At 42.8% G+C, this 17,435-nt stretch overlaps 1 protein-coding gene across 1 annotated transcript in view; it reads left to right on the top strand.

Moving 5' to 3' along the window:
* The window catches only part of LOC121595498, an 85,458-nt gene that overhangs the window by 21,088 nt on the left and 46,935 nt on the right, over positions 1-17,435 (top strand). The window contains exon 4 of the mRNA XM_041919527.1: positions 4,897-4,950. Within this exon, the coding sequence (XP_041775461.1) occupies positions 4,897-4,950 (54 nt within the window). The remainder of the gene's footprint in view (positions 1-4,896; positions 4,951-17,435) is intronic.

The following is a 17,435-nucleotide window of genomic DNA, read 5'->3' as shown; positions in this document are numbered from 1 at the left end:
CGACGGTCCGGCAGCATGTCGGCGTGGAATCGGTTTTGTACAACGTGTTGGCTCCATTAGATTTTTGCGTGAATGGGGTGATAAAATGGCGTAGCTGTTGGTACTTTGTGACACACTTACGGTACGGTGAAGATGATGGAAATTGCTCTGTCAGTAGTTGTTTGGGTTTTAAATTAAAAAATATCGTTGAAATTAATAAACTTGAAATAGTTTCTGTTGGACCAATTGTTAAAAAAGCCTCAAATTATTAACGAAAATACAACAAAAAATCCACACAAATAAAACAACAGTCGATAAATAGGCGACATTTCAAATCCTTTGAAATTTGCTATTAAAAAGTAATGTCATAAAAATGAATATTTTAAAATGAATGTGCACAGACAGCAAGAGATAAATTATTTAAATTAACCATAAACAACCTGTTGTTGAAATAATTTTTAAACATTGCATTCCTTGAACAATTATGGGAAAATTACACATTAAAATTCATATTAACACTGTTGGTATGCAACTATTGGAAACGAAATAGATAGATTCTCATGTAAAAAGTGATTTGCAAATGAAAAAGAATGATTTTTGTCTATCGTAAAACTCTTACCGTGGAACCATATAAAGACAATTTCCTATAAAGACATATAAAGACAATTTCACGCCGAGAAGTGTTAAAAAATATCCAAAATTATTACGGCTGAAACATTTCACGTCTAAAGCACGTCAAAACCCAGCACCGAGCTGCCATCCTGTATGGTGCAATGACATTTGATGAAATGCCGTAAAATTTTCACGTGCCTACACATAGCGTTAAAATATTGGCCGTGAAACTGATTGTTTTTGCATCAACCTGTCATCAAATAGCATCGATTTATCAAAATATTCCAAAAATGTGCTTGAAGTAAGCCTTAGAAAAATTTAAAAGTGGCTATGCTGATGAAATGCTTTTACTCAACATTTTCACAGGCCCAACTCAATTAAATATCATTATTCAAGCACCCAACAAAGAATATACCTTGTTACCGCATACATTTCTAACGAAAAGGAAAATGAAAAGACTCTAGCCTGACGCTTCTTGGAAATTTATTCACTTTGATTCACTGCCACGTGTCGGGTATGAAAATTTTCCGAACACACAAATCCGTTTACCGGAAATTCCTGCGAGCTATTCCGCCGCCAGGGAATTTTCTCGGGAAAGCGAAAAACAATGCGCATGTTGCGTGCTAATTGATATATTGCGAGCCAACGATCAATTACAGCGCACCGAACGCTCTAAAGCAGCGGAAGTGGGAAAATGTTTCTTCCAACCTTCGTCCTCTTAACCATCGTTGCTTGCGAGGTTATGCGCGTGTAAATGGTTACATGTTGGCACAGTGATTGCCTGTTGAGCGATGTGTTTGAACGATACCTACGACAAGTTATTACGTGCCAAACTAAAAACAAATCAATTGGACTACTTTGAAACATTTACTTTAAGACGTTCGGTTGTAAGAGAATAATTATTCATCCATCTTTCCTCTACATAAAGCCTTGATAGAGAGCGTGCATAAAAATGATTTCAATTCACGATTGAAATCACCATTAATCCTCTCTCTCTCCCACCATCAAAAGTCTTAGTTTTGACTGATTTTTATGACCTTTTCCCGCTGGGAATGGCCGTAAGGGATGTACAGAAAAGCCCTACCGAGACGCAGCTGAGGTGTGGTTTGATTTTTAATATCCAGCTTATCCCGACCGCTTGCTATTAACCCTCCCAACGCATCCATCCTTTCACAGCAAAACGCCAACCAACCTACCAACCAACAAAAGGACCCTTAGGGTTGTTTGATGTTCTTCTTCGCTCCCTCTCGACTTGGTTGCGCAGCTCCATAATTAAAAGCCCACGTTCAGCATCTTGCTCCGCCGGGAAAACGGAAGCATCGGACAGCTTTCTGGTTCGCCAGCACACGCCAAAGATTAATCCTTGCCGGCACGGACGCCGGCCACGACCGCTTACACGGACACGCTCGTCTGTGCTTCCTCCAGCAAAAGCCCCAAAAAGCAGCAAGGCATCGGGCCTACTGAGAGCTTTTAATTTAATTAAATTAAGATAAATAGTGATTATTTTACTCCGGTGCCGAACGGTCCGGTCCGTTGGCAGAGCGTACGGGCGAGTGAAAGTAACGACGTAAATAAAACTGCACACAAACACACGCACATGCATGCAGCCCGAATGAAATGGACCCCGGGCCGGGTCCACCGAGAGCCCGTGCATGCGGTCCGGCATGGGCTTTGCCGTCCGTAGACAGCCAACGAATTTCCCTCAGTAACGAACGTATCTGTTGCCCGAGGAAAATAACCGATCCCCGGAAGCCCGGAGGGCCTTTTTCACAGGGCCCGCCCCGCCGGGTTGATTTCTGGTTGTAATCCTATCTTAGCCCGGTGTAATAACACGGCATAAAAGGTCAATCCTGGGGTGGCTTACCTTGTTCTTACTGACACCCAGGGCAAAGCGTGCAAGCGAGCCAACCCACCCGGCGAAAACAATGAAATTAGTTGCCCCAAAAATGGTCCCCCATGCAGCAAAGGCCATTTCTTTGTGCCATTTTACGCAGAGCGAAAGAGAGAGAGAGAGAGAAGATTTTCCCAGGAAAATCGTGAATAGAGCTCCATCCCATCTCCCCATTCCCGGGTGTGTGTGTGTGTGTGTGTGCTAAAGTTTTATGAATGGCAAATTGGTAAGCGGAAAGAAAATCCACCGAACGCCGACCCCATCGGGGCCCCGTTTTACGCTAAACTGCCGTAAATAATTTCCGCTTTCTTTCTGATTTACGGTCCAATAAAAGTGGCCAGTGGCTTCAGCCAGCACTGATAGGGTAAGGGAGGGGAGAACAAAGATGGACCGAGGAGAACACGTGACGGCTTTACGAGGGTTTTTGCCCGGTACGGTAAGGCTTACCGACAGCAGAGACGGCCGAAAAGGAAAGGGATTATTGAAATGCGTTTGCCCTGTAACGGTTTTAATGCTTCAATCCATTTCGGGTGCGTGTTTAGCTTTTCTCGAGCAGGATTTAGTTAAATTAGGCAGTTTAGTTAAAGTGAGCACCGGTCAGATTTTGGGCACAACGAAAAGGGTGCCCTGATTGGGAGTGGATTGAGGGATGACCCTCTGCTCTCTGAAAGGGATACTAATGCTTTCCGTCCGTCCCGGGAACCGGGCATTAAATCGATAAGGGTTGATTTATTTTTCCCCCCCGAAAGCTTAGACTGATGTCTTTTCCTACACAAACGACCACACCCGGTACGAGCCTCATTTAAATCTGTCAAATCTGACACATCCACCTGGTGGAGACACACCTTTTTCTACACAAACCGCGCAATATTAGCGTTTGGTAACACATTGCCGGAAAATCCCTTCACATGGAGGCTAACCGGTTTATCCCACCGTTGCTTGTGCGTTCTGTCAACCTGCCCATCGTCAGCCCTTCAACACCTCATACCAACCTTGCATGGCTAGAGCAGGGGGCTGGGGGCCAAAACTTATCGCGATCAGCACCTGTCAACCTTTTTCACACATCCGACAACAAAAACAGCCACTGACTTGCGTAGCAATTATTCATACCATTCCCAAGTCCCACTGGGGACGGTCGTCAATCAGTCAGCCAGCGTCAGGGAAGCCTTTCGTCAACGAAACACAGGAGGAAGAAGGAAGTAGGGTGAAATCATCCTCGATTATGAATCACGGTCACGTTTCACGCTAGAATTCGTGATTTTATTTCATCATCAGGCATGCGGTCGTTTGAAGCAACACACACACAGACCTGCCAAGCGTGTCAGCTTCAAGATGGTGGCAACAGAATTGTTGCTTAATTTCATTCACCATTTTCTTGTCCATGCCTCAGCTCGGGAGCGCCGTTGAAGCCTGGAGAAGGCTCGCCAGGCCCAGAAGGCGCTAAACTTTGCGATGACTTAACACTTTACCCGGCGGCTTCTTGAACGCCTCCGAAGCGGAGTGGTTCGGGCTTCGGTCCGTTAAGGTGACTGCTACCATCTGGAGCGAAAAGTTGCTGCTTGGCTTGGGTGGTATTCTCTGTCCAGCTTCCGGGGGACGGTTGGGACCCGAACCCGACCCTTATCAAGCGTGGAAGCGTCTACATCTTGTGTGTATTATTTTTTTTTTCTCCTTTGCAGCCATTGGTGGCCCTCGTTGTTGTCTCCACCATTGGCTTCAAAGTTCCCCGGGCCGGACTTTCAACTATTGTAATTAAATGAACAAACTTGTCAAACTCGAAACGAATGGTTCTTTAGCTTGCTTTAGCTTTGGTGCGCGGAGCACCGGGGGGGGAAAGATGCCGGACGATGGGGAACGATGGGGATGCTTTGATGCGGCAAGTCCCAAACAACAAAAGATCCACTCGGTCACGGATGGGTTAAGGAGCGGCGAAGGCGTCATGGAGTGGGTCGAACGAGTTGAGTAACTTCTTGAGTAAGGTGTCTTTCGGCACAGTCTTTGAAGAAGTGCTCGTGGTGTGGCATCTTTTGATTGAAGGTTGGCAGAAACGGCTTGTGAAGCCACTGTAAGATGGAGTGAAAAGATTGTTTGAAAGTTGGGCTTGGAATGAGTTTTAATATGAATGTTGGGAAGAAAAGGGGAAAAAAACCAGCACGGAATTCTACTTGAGAAAGTAAACAAGTCTAGACTGGACAAGACTAAGCGATTAGTATGGCCATCAAGGAGTATTTTTTGTTTTTAGCTTTTAACCCAATAACTAGTAAAATGAACTAAAAGAGCTCTTGAATGAGGTTTATAATCTTTTAGAAACTTATAATTAGGTTAAAAATTAAATTTTTGAATATTCTACCCAAAGTACTACAAATTAAAAGCTAACTCTGTACTTATACGCCATCCTTTCTATTTCATTCCAGAATAACAATCTGTGCGCACGAAATTATAACCAAACTGCTGTCTCACTGATTAAGGTAAGTTGAAATTAAAGTGAAACCCTCTGCTTAAGAATAACTAAGCTCCCCATCCATCTCCAAACGGACACTCTTTCCGTATCGCTTTCGACTACCGAGCAAAGTTCAAAGCGTTTATGCTTTTTGTTGTTTAATCTGCCGAAGCCTGTCCTTTGGAATCCTTTCTTCCCGGAGATCCATAGACCAATTAAATTGATGACTAATCGATCGAGCTATGGGTCAGAGAGGCGAACCATTGTAAGGATTTTTGTGATTTGATGATTTCGACGAGCATAGCATTTGAAGCAAGGAAGTGGTGCCGTGTCGTCACATCAAAGGGAAAAAGTGAGGTCAACCATTGGACGGCAAGCGTCCGAGCAGTGGGACACCCTGGGAGGAGTGGAAGAATTAATGTTTGATTGCTTCTTAAGCCCCAGAAAGCAATAAGTCACTGTGGATGTTTTTAATTTGCCAACTGGCTTTTCAAATTTCACTCCACGGGGAATGTGTCACGCGGGTTGGTGGGGCTCGCGTTTGCTGCCCCGAGTTCCTGGAAGCACAAAGACCGGACTAGAGTTGTGCCTCAAGAACCAGAACTGTACGATTCATTCAATTCATCCTAAAGAACGAACGACCTACGTTCATCTAATCAACGTTCATCGATTCTTTATAAATTATAATGTACTGAGTTGTTCATGAAAATAACCCGGGTAGGAACCCGTCGAAATGAAGAACGTCCTAGTACGCCAGGTCGTTCATTCCCCCCATACAAATATGAACGTTAATCGTATGACCAGGACGTTCACGAAGAGAACGTCCTACCCGGCGAAATAAAGAACGTCCTAGCAAGCCAGTTCGTTCATTCCCCCCATTCAAAATGAACGTGAATCGTATGACCAGGACGTTCACGAAAAGAACGTCCTACCCGTCGAAATAAAGAACGTCCTAGCAAGCCAGGTCGTTCATTCCCCCCATTCAAAATGAACGTGAATCGTATGACCAGGACGTTCACGAAAAGAACGTCCTACCCGTCGAAATAAAGAACCTCCTAGCAAGTCAGGTCGTTCATTTTTTCCCATACAAATATGAACGTGAATCGTATGACCAGTTCGTTCATACTCCTGATACAAAAATGCGCTGTACCACATGATAGACATGTGTCGATGAAACAAAATCAGCATACTTTCTCACTCAGCCCAACAAAACATCCGATCTGGCATTCTGCACTGGCTTTCTGCGGAGAGCACAGTACAAGATAAGAGAGCGGATAGAATGTTTCGTTGATCTACATCGTTCACTCTCTTTCTGATCCTCGGAGACGATGCCGCTTCTGCAATATGCGCTCTCTTTTTCTTCCCGCTGCAATACTTTCAGCTGATAGTTACCGAGAGAACGATCACAGAGATAGAGAGTCAAAAAATGACGAGGACGGGGGTGGTATGTGGGATGAGTTTTTTTACCTACTTGTGAGCGAGGTACAGTCGAAGTTCAATAATTGAACGAAATTTTGGTTTGTATATTTTTCGATGGATATTTGATAGTAGGTTGATAGCTCAACTAAAAAGCATGCCTTTATATTAGTGAATCTAGTTTCATAGAAAATCGCAAAACTGTCGCCTATAATGAAAAAAAACCTCATTTATTTTGTGCAGGAAATAACGTGAAAATTTATCACCAAACGTGACACTAACCAAACAGTGAGCTGCCAATCGAAGTTCAATTAGTGAGTTTGAACTGTACTAGTCGTTTTGTTTGAGAGAGAAATGACCTTCTCGCGCTTTGAGGAAGAGAGGAAAATTACACTAATACGTTTATGGTCACTAAATCCATATGATAAATACATGGATCACGTGTGTTCGGTTCGTTGTTGTATAGGTGATTTTGACCGTTATTTTTGAATACGTTCGATTTCTTCAATGTGTTGTATGCTTGTGGTAATAAACATTGCTGAAACCGTGATTGTATTGATAAATTGATCTTTGATATGCCATTTGTTGTGATCTTTTGACTTGTAAACCACAAATTGATCTACGCTCCATCGAAATAAGTGAAAATTTAATAATTGCACGGCGATCAAAGGTAACATTAGTCTTGGTAGTTAAAAACAAAAACATAAAGTGTTGTATGAAACATTTCCACAGATATGATGGCTCCAACAAACGCATCAACAAGCCCTGTCTGGGATCATTTTAGTCCGGTAGAAACTGGCGCAAAGTGCCTTTATTGTTTAAAGGTGTTTAAGTATACTAAAGGAACTACTTCGAACTTGAAGCGGCATTTGAATTTAGTGCATAAAACTGTGCCGTATTTAAAACAAAAGCAACTAATTCCTCAAACTATTAACATAGACGATGAAGCGGGACCTTCTGCTGTAAACTTTCAGCCATCAAATCAATATTTCAATTCAAATATGAGCATACAAGGTTATCTGAAGAAACCCATTAATAGCGAGACAAAAAAGGTTTTAGATAGAATGTTGCTAGATCTAATTTGCAAAGAATGTTTGCCATTTAATTTAGTAGAAAGTGAAATTTTCAAAAAATTCGTTTATACATTAAATCCGAACTATATTATGCCTACACGAAAAAGTTTATCAAACGCCCTACTACCGAGCGTATATAATCAAGAATTTGAAAAGGCTAAAGAGAAATTATCGACCGCCAAAGCTATAGCTGTTACGTCAGATGGATGGACGAACATGAACCAAATAAGTTTTTTTGCCTTAACAGGTCATTATATCGACGAAAATTGCAAACTTAGTTCTATTTTGATAGAATGCTCGGAATTTGAAAATCCTCATAGTGGTAGGAATATAGCTAATTGGATTCAAGGTACCTTGAACAAATTTGACATAGAGGATAAGATTGTTGCAATGGTTACTGACAATGCTTCCAATATGAAAGCGGCATCAACTGAGTTGAATTTTTGTCACATACCATGTTTTGCACATACGTTAAATTTGATTGTCCGAGATGCTATAAAAAAAAGTGTGCTACCAGTTGTAGAAGAGGTAAAAAGAGTAGTAATGTTATTTAAGAAAAGTCCGAAAGCCTCACAAATGCTAGCTGATACACAAAAAAAGCTCAATTTAGATCAATTGAAAATGATACAAGAAGTGTCAACGCGATGGAATTCGGGGTATGATATGCTTAATCGATTTTATAAGAACAAAATTGCTTTACTCTCCTGTGCAGATAGTTTGAAAATGAAAATATATTTAGAATCTCATGATTGGGAAGCAATTGAACAAATTGTGAGGGTTCTAAAATATTTCTATTCTGCTACAAATATTGTATCCGCCCAAAAATACATAACTATTTCACACGTGGGATTACTATGCAATGTGCTGTTAACCAAAACATCACAGTTTAGAAATGATGAGGATATAGCAGAAAACGTTCAAAATTTAGTAGCTTTGCTCATTGAAGGTCTACAAAACAAGCTAAAAATTTATCGTTCCAATGAGCAGATACTTAAATCTATGATATTAGATCCTAGGATTAAACAACTTGGCTTTCAAGACGATGCGGAAAAATTCAAAAACACATGTGAATCGATTATATCTGAGCTGCTTCCGTTGCAAAAGCCCGCAGTAGAAGTCGAAAAAGTAGTCAAAAAAGTTAGCAAGGATGTGGACATGCTTTTCGGCGATTTATTAAAAAACAAGGGAGCTCAAAACTACAAAACACCAAGACAAATAGCTGAGAATGAACTACATCAATATTTAAGCGTTGAAAATATTGATTTAGAAAATGATCCGCTTCTTTGGTGGAAAGAACATCAAGTTCTTTATCCATCTTTGTTTACTCTTGCCATGAGCACTTTATGCATTCCCGGAACGTCCGTTCCATGTGAAAGGCTTTTTTCTAAAGCGGGACAGATCTACTCTGAAAAAAGATCTCGACTAGCGCCAAAAAAATTGCAAGAAATATTGTTTATTCAACAAAATGCATAATCAAAACGTCGTTGCAAAATTTGTAACATGGAGTATACTCCATGTGCGTTATATGTTATATGAAAAAATTGTTTTGTAATGCACTTTTTGTAATTAAGTAAGACTTGAATTATCTAGGTGTAAGTGTTATTTTTGTAATATAAAAAATGAATTCAAAATGGTGTTAAAATGTGTTGGTTGCCTTAATCATAATAGATGCATCACTTAATAACATAATTAGGAATACATGAGTTTTTTAGTTCAGTGACTAAGAACTGTTATGCTTATCATATGAAACTGTTAACAAACACCCATAATATGAAACTATCGCGAAATAAGATCGATTTACCATACTGTGGTTAGTTGACGTGAACGATTGAATCGCGATTCACGCTCAGTTCATGTTAATGAAAGAACCGGTAAATTCACGTTCATGGTAATGAATCGAATTGCCCAACCCTAGACCGGACTGCTCGGGGAGGGGAGCCAGTGCTTTGCGCAGGTGAAAATCCTTCGTTCGAATGGTTCCGTTACGCTTACCTCTAATGCACGCGCCCCCGGGGGTAGTACGATAAACCTCGGAAACGAATCTCTTTTATGTCGTTTTCTTTTCTTTCTTTTTTTGATAAATTATCCTGCGCATAATTAATGACCGTAAATGCTGGTTGCTTTCAGTGCTTTGTTCGCGTCTTCCTTTCATACCTACTTGGTAATGATTGCGATATAAATTAGTGACCCAGGAACTCCCCCACAGAGCGAGTTTTGCGGGCTCTTGCGTCATGAGAAGTAAATGGAAACATTTCACTCACACACACGCCCCAAAATCGGCTTGATTTGCTTTGCTGTAATGATTGCTTTCCGAAATGGTTTCAAAGCCGTCTGTATGTGTGTACGAGCTTTGGAATCCATTCCAAAAGCATCACTCGTTTTCAACGATACCATCACTTTCGGCCGTAAAACGGCTTGCTATCACGTGGTTTGAGGGATTGCTAGGCACTGGTAAAAGTGTTTCTGCCCCACTTCCGACCCAAACGATAAGTGAAGATGTAGAATACAAATAGCAAACGTCGTTAAAAATCAGCCCATTTGGTGAAAGAAAGTCTTCCTCTTTTTACTAAGCCAGAGCCAGACCAAAAGTCTCAGGGTGTGTAAAAACACTTGAAATTTGGGTTGGGCGAGCCCGTTTGTCTCGCTTTTGTGGCGCTTCCAAGGAGGGGCCATGAAAAACAAATGGCCCAACACTCAAAACCAACAGTCGCCTCTACGTCAGCACCTTCCTTTTTTTGAGCTGAATTTGTTTTCCCTTTTTTTTTTTTGGAAAACAAAATAAATAAAACCATTCTAAAAACACAGCAGCAGAAATGTGCACAACAATAAAAAAAGTAAAAAAAAAATACGCTCACATTTACAGTGAGGTGCCACCGTGAAAAGGAAAATTGAAAGGAAATCTATAAAATTCGATCGCTTTCGTGGGGGCGTGAGGCTCCATATCCTGGCGTTAAATGAATCTAATGAAAGGTCAATAAAGCATGTTTTACGGTCCCCACCACTTTGATGGCTCTATTAAGGGTCATCAATTACGGGTGCGAGTGCGTTTATGGTGTTTGATTAAACGAAAAAGAATAATAAACAACATGTACCGGCTGAAGCAATAGCAACATTGTACGGGTTTGAGGCCTGCAGACGTCAGTAAAATGTACGCTCAAATTTCATATGAAATTTTATTGAAATAAATCACCCACACAGGAAGAATGGTTACTCGTCCTGCAAGCAAGCCTAATATTTCAATTGTCAACGATGTTTGCATAATAAATCAATACACGCAGCAAATAAATCTCGCGCAAACCTACCAAACGCTTTTCATTCAATTTTCTAAGCGTATGCCCAATCAATGTCTGTTTGACTGTCGGGCCGGTCTAATCTCGCAAGCCACCGTGAATGGGTTTTGATTTTATTTTAATTTCCATAAGAGAAGAGAAAAAGTAATACTTAAACGCTTTCCGCATTTACCTCACCAATGGAAATTCCCCATACAATGGAAAACCAGTGCAGCTGCATTCTTAAAGCTTTATTCAGCCAGAAATGCACCACTGCTACACCACCACTGCCACTGCCGGGCGGTTTGCGGTGAATGCTCCGGCAAACCGGGCACTGCGAGTCGTACGTGAGTCAAGTGGCATTTGTGGAAGCACTCGGGCGGAAAGAAATACAGCTTCAATTCTCTGATTGCACACACACACACACACACACACACACACACACACACACACACACACAAACAGAAGGGAAAGGGATTCAAATACCAACATGATTCCAGGGCAGCGGCTTTCTATTGCTGCACGGGCATGAGCGTTTTGAATCAGGGTTGTGCCAATAGTCCCCACAAAGCGTTATTTTTGTTTAACTTTTGTCTGGTTTTTTTTTTCTCCTTTCAAAATCTGGTTCAAAAGTGCCTTTTGCTAGAAAAAAGGAAAGAGAAAAGTACCAGCTTTTACCTAGATGAAGGGAAAAAACCCCCCGAACGAATCCACACAGACATACACAGACACGGTTCAAAAGGCAACGTCATCTCGAATCGACCAACCTCACCAGAGCCGCATACAGCAAGTACTTTCGCAGCAAACATTCGCAAATGGCCACCGCACCGCAAAAGGATCGACACCGTTTCTACGTTCCTTTTTTTGTTGCCTACCCTCCATCTCCTACCCTGGTCATGAATTGTCCAACTGGATGGAAAAGGGCGGAAAATCCCAAAGCAATTAAACCGAACCGAAATCCGTTGATGCGTGTGAGTAAACATAGTCGAACGCGGAACGCGGGGGCTGGGAGGCTGCCCCCAGCATGGCCCATGTTCCGGAAAGCTGACAGTCATCGGCAGAAGCCATCCGCACATTTGCTTCAACCATTATTCCGTTTCTGCTCCCGCACCCACCACCAGCGGCTCGTGTGTTTGGGGAAGCGAATTTTGTTGCGGTTATGTTGCGTTCCCTTCCGTGCTCCGGTGCGGGAGTGTGGAAGCAGGGAAGGACCGAGGGTAAGGAATGCAGTCCATTTGTTTCGGTATTCGTTTTTGTGTGTGTGTGTGCTGTTTGCTCTCCCATCGGTACGGAAATGTCCTCGAATGCAATACCGAGCTCGGAACTGACAGACAATCATAGCCGAACCGCTTCCCCCCACCCGGCACCAAAAGGGAGGGAAGTAGAAACGAAACGCCTCTCGATGTCCGCTGCAGTGGATCCATTAGTGGCTTTCATTGCTTGGAACATTGGCTTTGACTTTCTCTGGTACGCTTGCCTGGAGTATCTCTGGCTATCGATGTACCTTACTGTATACCCTGTCCCTGTCCAGACGTCCCGATGGCATTCTTGGCGTGGTACAAAGCAATAATAATAAAGACTTCAACTTGCACAAGTGCGATTGTTTCCCTTGACCTACCCTTCTTCTTCTGCGGGGAAATTCGCGAAAACTCTCTCCTTTTATCTCAGTGAGTGTTGAGCGTTGAGTTTTTGAAGTAGTCTCGTGCACTGCAAGCCTTTTCAGAAAAAGGGGCACCGGTTCAAACCTTGCCATATGTGTGTGTGTGTGTATTTGTTCATTTGACAGTTTATTTCTTCATCTCCCGGATAGACGCGGAACAAAGCGGATTCCAAGTGGGGCATAAGTTTGCGCAAGCAAAACAGAGCACAAACCCTTGGCGCTTCTGCTGCCCTAAGCAAACACAACCGGCCGGATATTTCCGTTTATCTTAGCACCCGGGTTCAAAGTCAATCTCGGGACAGTTTCCGCACGCACGAAGGGTATGTCAGCACTCAAAGGATTATTTCTACTTGGATCCAAAACGCACTTCTGCAAGGTGACTGAGTCGAGGGCTGTTTTTAAAGGTACCGCCACCGGAGGGCGTAGACGAGATGCGTATCAAACTCAAATAAACTATCTCGGTTGTTGTGGACCAAATCCCGCCCGTCCGTCGTTAAAATTTGTCTTAGAGTTATAGTAGTCTTGGCGCAATCAAATCCGGGAAAGGGTGGGCTAAGATAAAGTCATATTTTAGGAACCTTCCATCAATCGTTGGGAAATCCGTCGTTCGCTTGCTTGCCCCCATTTCTGCCATCGCTCACTTTCACTCGTTGCCAGAGCAATGGACAAAGTTTTGGAGCGTGCAGGGCCGGGCGCGCGCGCTCGCTCGCTATCGGGCAGCCCAAATCCAAATCCCATCAAAACTTTTCCGGACGAAGGTTTTATTGACAGATTAGAACGTTGGCGTAACATTAAACGGTGGAGCGGCAGCTTTCACTTTCCCCCTTTTTGCCAGCGATACTGGACTTTGTTTGAGTTCAGGGGGTTTGCGAGCTAAGCTGAATATCGGGTTTTGGGAGTTTGCAATGTTTTGGAATACATCCCAAAAACACTCACACACGCTTTTGGATGGTCGGATTGATAGCTCAGTTACGTTGTAGTAAAACCGGAGACGTTATATTATTTAGTATCCTATTGGTTTTGAGGATATTGGCTGGTTTTACTACTCAGGTTAGAGTTTTTAATGAGACATTAAAATTTCCAACACTAATTGGAGGATTATTTTGACCGTAGATGCGTGTAAGTTGAGAACAAAAGACTTTTGTTTTAAATTCGGCTTGAATTGAGTAGAGTAAGTAGACTCAAACATGAAACCATCCATTCAAACTATCTTAAATACTGCCTGAACTTGGCGTCGAGATGACTCGATACGCTAGTTAATATGAACTACCAAATTGTACTGTTGGGATTTATACGCAAGTTATAAGATGCACATGTTATCAGAAATAGTTATCTAACAGATTTCTTATTAGAATTTTGATTGCATTTATAAAAACTGCAATATTCTTAACGAAAGAATTGAGATTGAGTTTGTAAATTTAGAAAAGGACTGATTAAATCAAAACAGAGCGATTCGAATGAGCCTTTGAGACATTGCGATGTTTATCTTCCAAATATTTGTGCATTCAAGTAGCAGAATCTGCGGCTTCTTTCAAGCTACTATTGAACACACAGAAACAGCAGAACACTGTTCCCGGGTTAACTGCACCAATAGCATGGCTACAACAAGCAAGCATTACAATCAATAAATCCATACATCAAACCACAATACAAATTACGAACTATTCCGAGCCCGCTACCAGCCGTAATCAGCAGCAAACCACAGGCCACGGACGTGATTGGATCACGAGGCCCGAATTAACACGGCTCGCCGGATGCGTGATGCCTCATTTTGCCACTGTTGCCGCTGCTGCTGCTGGGGTGTGCGTTACGTAAATCAGCCAATCAGGCTGGGGAAAATGGTTCGTGGCAAAAAAAAAACCCGTAGCACATAACAATCTAGAACGATCGGTTTGCGCAATCCATCGATGCGAGAAAAGATACAAAACCAGTCGGTAGGCCGTCGTCACATATACACACTCAAGAAGACACAGGAGATAAACGGACGGAGTTAACGTTATCACCTACCGAAACGTAATAAAACAAAATCTCCCTTAGCAACTGAGATGCTCCTTCAGGCGCAATGGAGTGTGTGTGTGTACTGTGTGTGGCCTTGCGATTTGGTCATTAGCTTGCACGTTCACGTCACACCCGGGGAGGGTTTACGATCGATGCGAAAAAGCAGCCCCTCCTCAGAGCCAGAAGATTCACTTCAGAGAGTGAAAGGAAACGACCTAACCCTTGTTTGGCTCCCCTTTTCTCACGCCCCAGCCACTGTTGTTGTTGTTCCAACCCGGCAACCAGTTTGCCAGTTCGCATGTTGATTTATATCTTTGATGCAATATCCTTTTTTTGCCTTCCCGCACTCCACTCGCCCACCACCCATCATCCTTGTTCTGATCCACCCGAGACCGACCGATCACACTCACGTCTTTCACGTATTGTTCCTGCCATGTTTTCCGGATGTGGTTTTTCTCGGCCGAAATCGACCCGCGTTCTTGTCTCGTTTTGCACCATTCCGGTGCGCCACAAAAACCACAACACATTATTGGTTCGGGCTCGGATGGTTTCGCAAGCTTGGGCTATTTTTTGTTGTGGTTTCGTTTGTTGCTGGTCCTTGCTGCTTCTTTTTTTTTGCTAAATGAACGAATCTGAAGCGCAAAGCGAGACTTTATGGGAGGGAGCAAAAAAAACAAAAATGAGAAAAAGAAGTAGGAAAAACTAAAGTGAAAGAAATCGCACAAAACAATCGTACTCCGTCGGGCGGAACGCCGCACCAGAGCAGCAAAACATTCGCCCAATAAACAGCAAAACCGGCAGGGAATGGTCCCGATCGGTGCGTCGCAATCCGTACGCCGATTTTCCTCGGCTGATTATGCCAAACGGGCCCCAACATGCTTGGGCGAGTTTTTGCGGTTTATGTGTGTGGTGTTTCTTTTCTCTCGAACTTTCGGAAAGTATGTTTTTTGTTGTCGTTCATGCTTACGATTGGTTTCGTGTTGTACATATTGTGTGCGTTTGGTGTGCGACCTCTGGTATGAAAGTATTTTCTACCCCATCTTACTTAAGGGTCATGTACGGGACGCGTTGCGGAAATGTGTCCGTATGTTTGATTTCCAACTTTTTCTGTATGAATCGAGGTCAGTATTGGAAATAAGATGATATTACATTGTATATTAAAGTTCTTACTTTTACTTATTGCTTGGATTGTTATATGGGTTAGTATAAGGATTTTTTCATAAATATTTTTAGTAAATATAGACAACATTTCCTACAGTCATTTGAACGAGTTGTACCTCTACTACTTACAATCTTACAACATACAAATGAAAGGAAATAAAGAGCTTTTGAACATTTCAAAAACATTTGAAACTGTCTAAGCATTTAAAGCCAATTGTATATGAGATTAACAATCCTACAAGTGCATGGAAAAACTAAACTACAACGATGAATAATGGCTCACCAAAAAGAAGATACGTACCATTCCTACATTCGCTCCGTTCGTACATCCAGTGAAGTGCTAGTAGCCAGCAGCAGTAATGTAAGTCAACTAGCTTCTAACTATCTTCATCCTTGCACAAGTGTCCCCGGAAGCTTGACTCCAATTGTGGACCGCAATTTTTCTTGCTCAAGTGAAGGAAAGAAGATAAGAGAGAGAGAGAGAGAGAGAGAGAGAGAGAGTGAGTGAGAGAGCGAACGCACGGTGGAAAGGAAATCATGTGCCATATCCACCACGATCCACGGTTTTATTTTCCGTCATAATTTTTCCAAGCCCCGTTTTGAAACCCAGCTGAAAGTCAAGCTAGTATGCGATGAGGGCTTATGGGTTGGCGTTATCCTTTGCCAAAGTACCCGTAGTACCCGGTGCTGTGGGACAGTGTGCTGATGATTTATGGCGGTTCCCGGTAGAGTTGAGGAAGCCAATGTTCGTGTGCGGCTGGAAGTAGAAGAAAAATGAAGAAAAAAAAACTGTAAAAAGAAGCACCATTTTCTATCGCTCGCTTGTACGCTTCAGGCACTCTCATCATGCATGGTTTGGCCCAGTCCCAGCTGCCGGATTGGCTGGACCACAGAAACCCTACAGAAGATGTGGTAAAAAGTCAACATTTGGTTGAAGATCAGTTTTGCCCGAAGCAGACAGGCGTAAGATGAGAACTTACCGGCCAATCTGTCAATCTAGCTGTAGCAGAAGGGGGAATGAATAACGAGTACGATAAATGGGAAAGAAGGACGAACCTAGTAAAGTAGCTGAAGGCTTGTTGAGAGCATCAGTGGAAACAATTTAAATTTCACAGGAAAATAAATATTTCAGTCACCGGAGATCTTAGTAAAGTTGTGTAACAATTTTCTAGCTGAAGGCTGTTTTACAACAAAGATAGATAATCGATCCTGTTCAATCATGTTTTAATTGACGAGGTCTTCATTTTCCTTCTTTAAAAGATAAAGAAAAAAAGGAGGCTGCTTTCCTAAAAAAGGAGCAAAACAAACTGAACATCCAGTTTGCCTTGTTGTGTGTGTGTGTGTGTGTGTGTGTGTGTGTGTGTGTGTGTGTGTATCTTCCTGGGTCATACTTCAACGCTGTGTGTGAAGGATTATGGACCGGCGCGCGTGGATAGTGAACAACACTCCATTTCCGGTTTAATCCATCTCTTATTTCCAAACCCGCCCGTGTCTCTCACTCTCTTCAGGCGGGACACTCCAGTTTGCTTCATTTTCGGCCAGACTTTCTCGGCGCTCTCGACCCTAATCCCCGGGGATTAAATTGTCAAGTGATGAATGGTGTGCAATATATTAAGTCGCTGGCCCTGCCTTTTTTTTGGGAAGATGGGAGAGATGGGAAGATTCTTCTTCCAACGAAGCCATTCGAAGACGAGTCCAAAAGACGAGCCGCCCGCGGCACGGCCCTAGTATGAAGGGTGTTGGGCGGTGGCATACTTATATATTTTATTTTCTCTACCACACCAACCGCGTCCACTTGGCAAACACAACAACCAGCCCGGAGGGGGGTGTTTTCTGGTCCAGCTTAGCTGCGTTGGTAAGGCATCGCTAGGCGTAATCACGTGAAGAATGTTGATAAAATGGTCGTGTTACGCTGCTACCAACGACAACACCCGCG

This window comes from Anopheles merus, chromosome 3R (assembly GCF_017562075.2).
Source record: "Anopheles merus strain MAF chromosome 3R, AmerM5.1, whole genome shotgun sequence".
NCBI lineage: Eukaryota > Metazoa > Arthropoda > Insecta > Diptera > Culicidae > Anopheles > Anopheles merus.
This window is presented reverse-complemented; position numbering and strand designations above follow the sequence as displayed.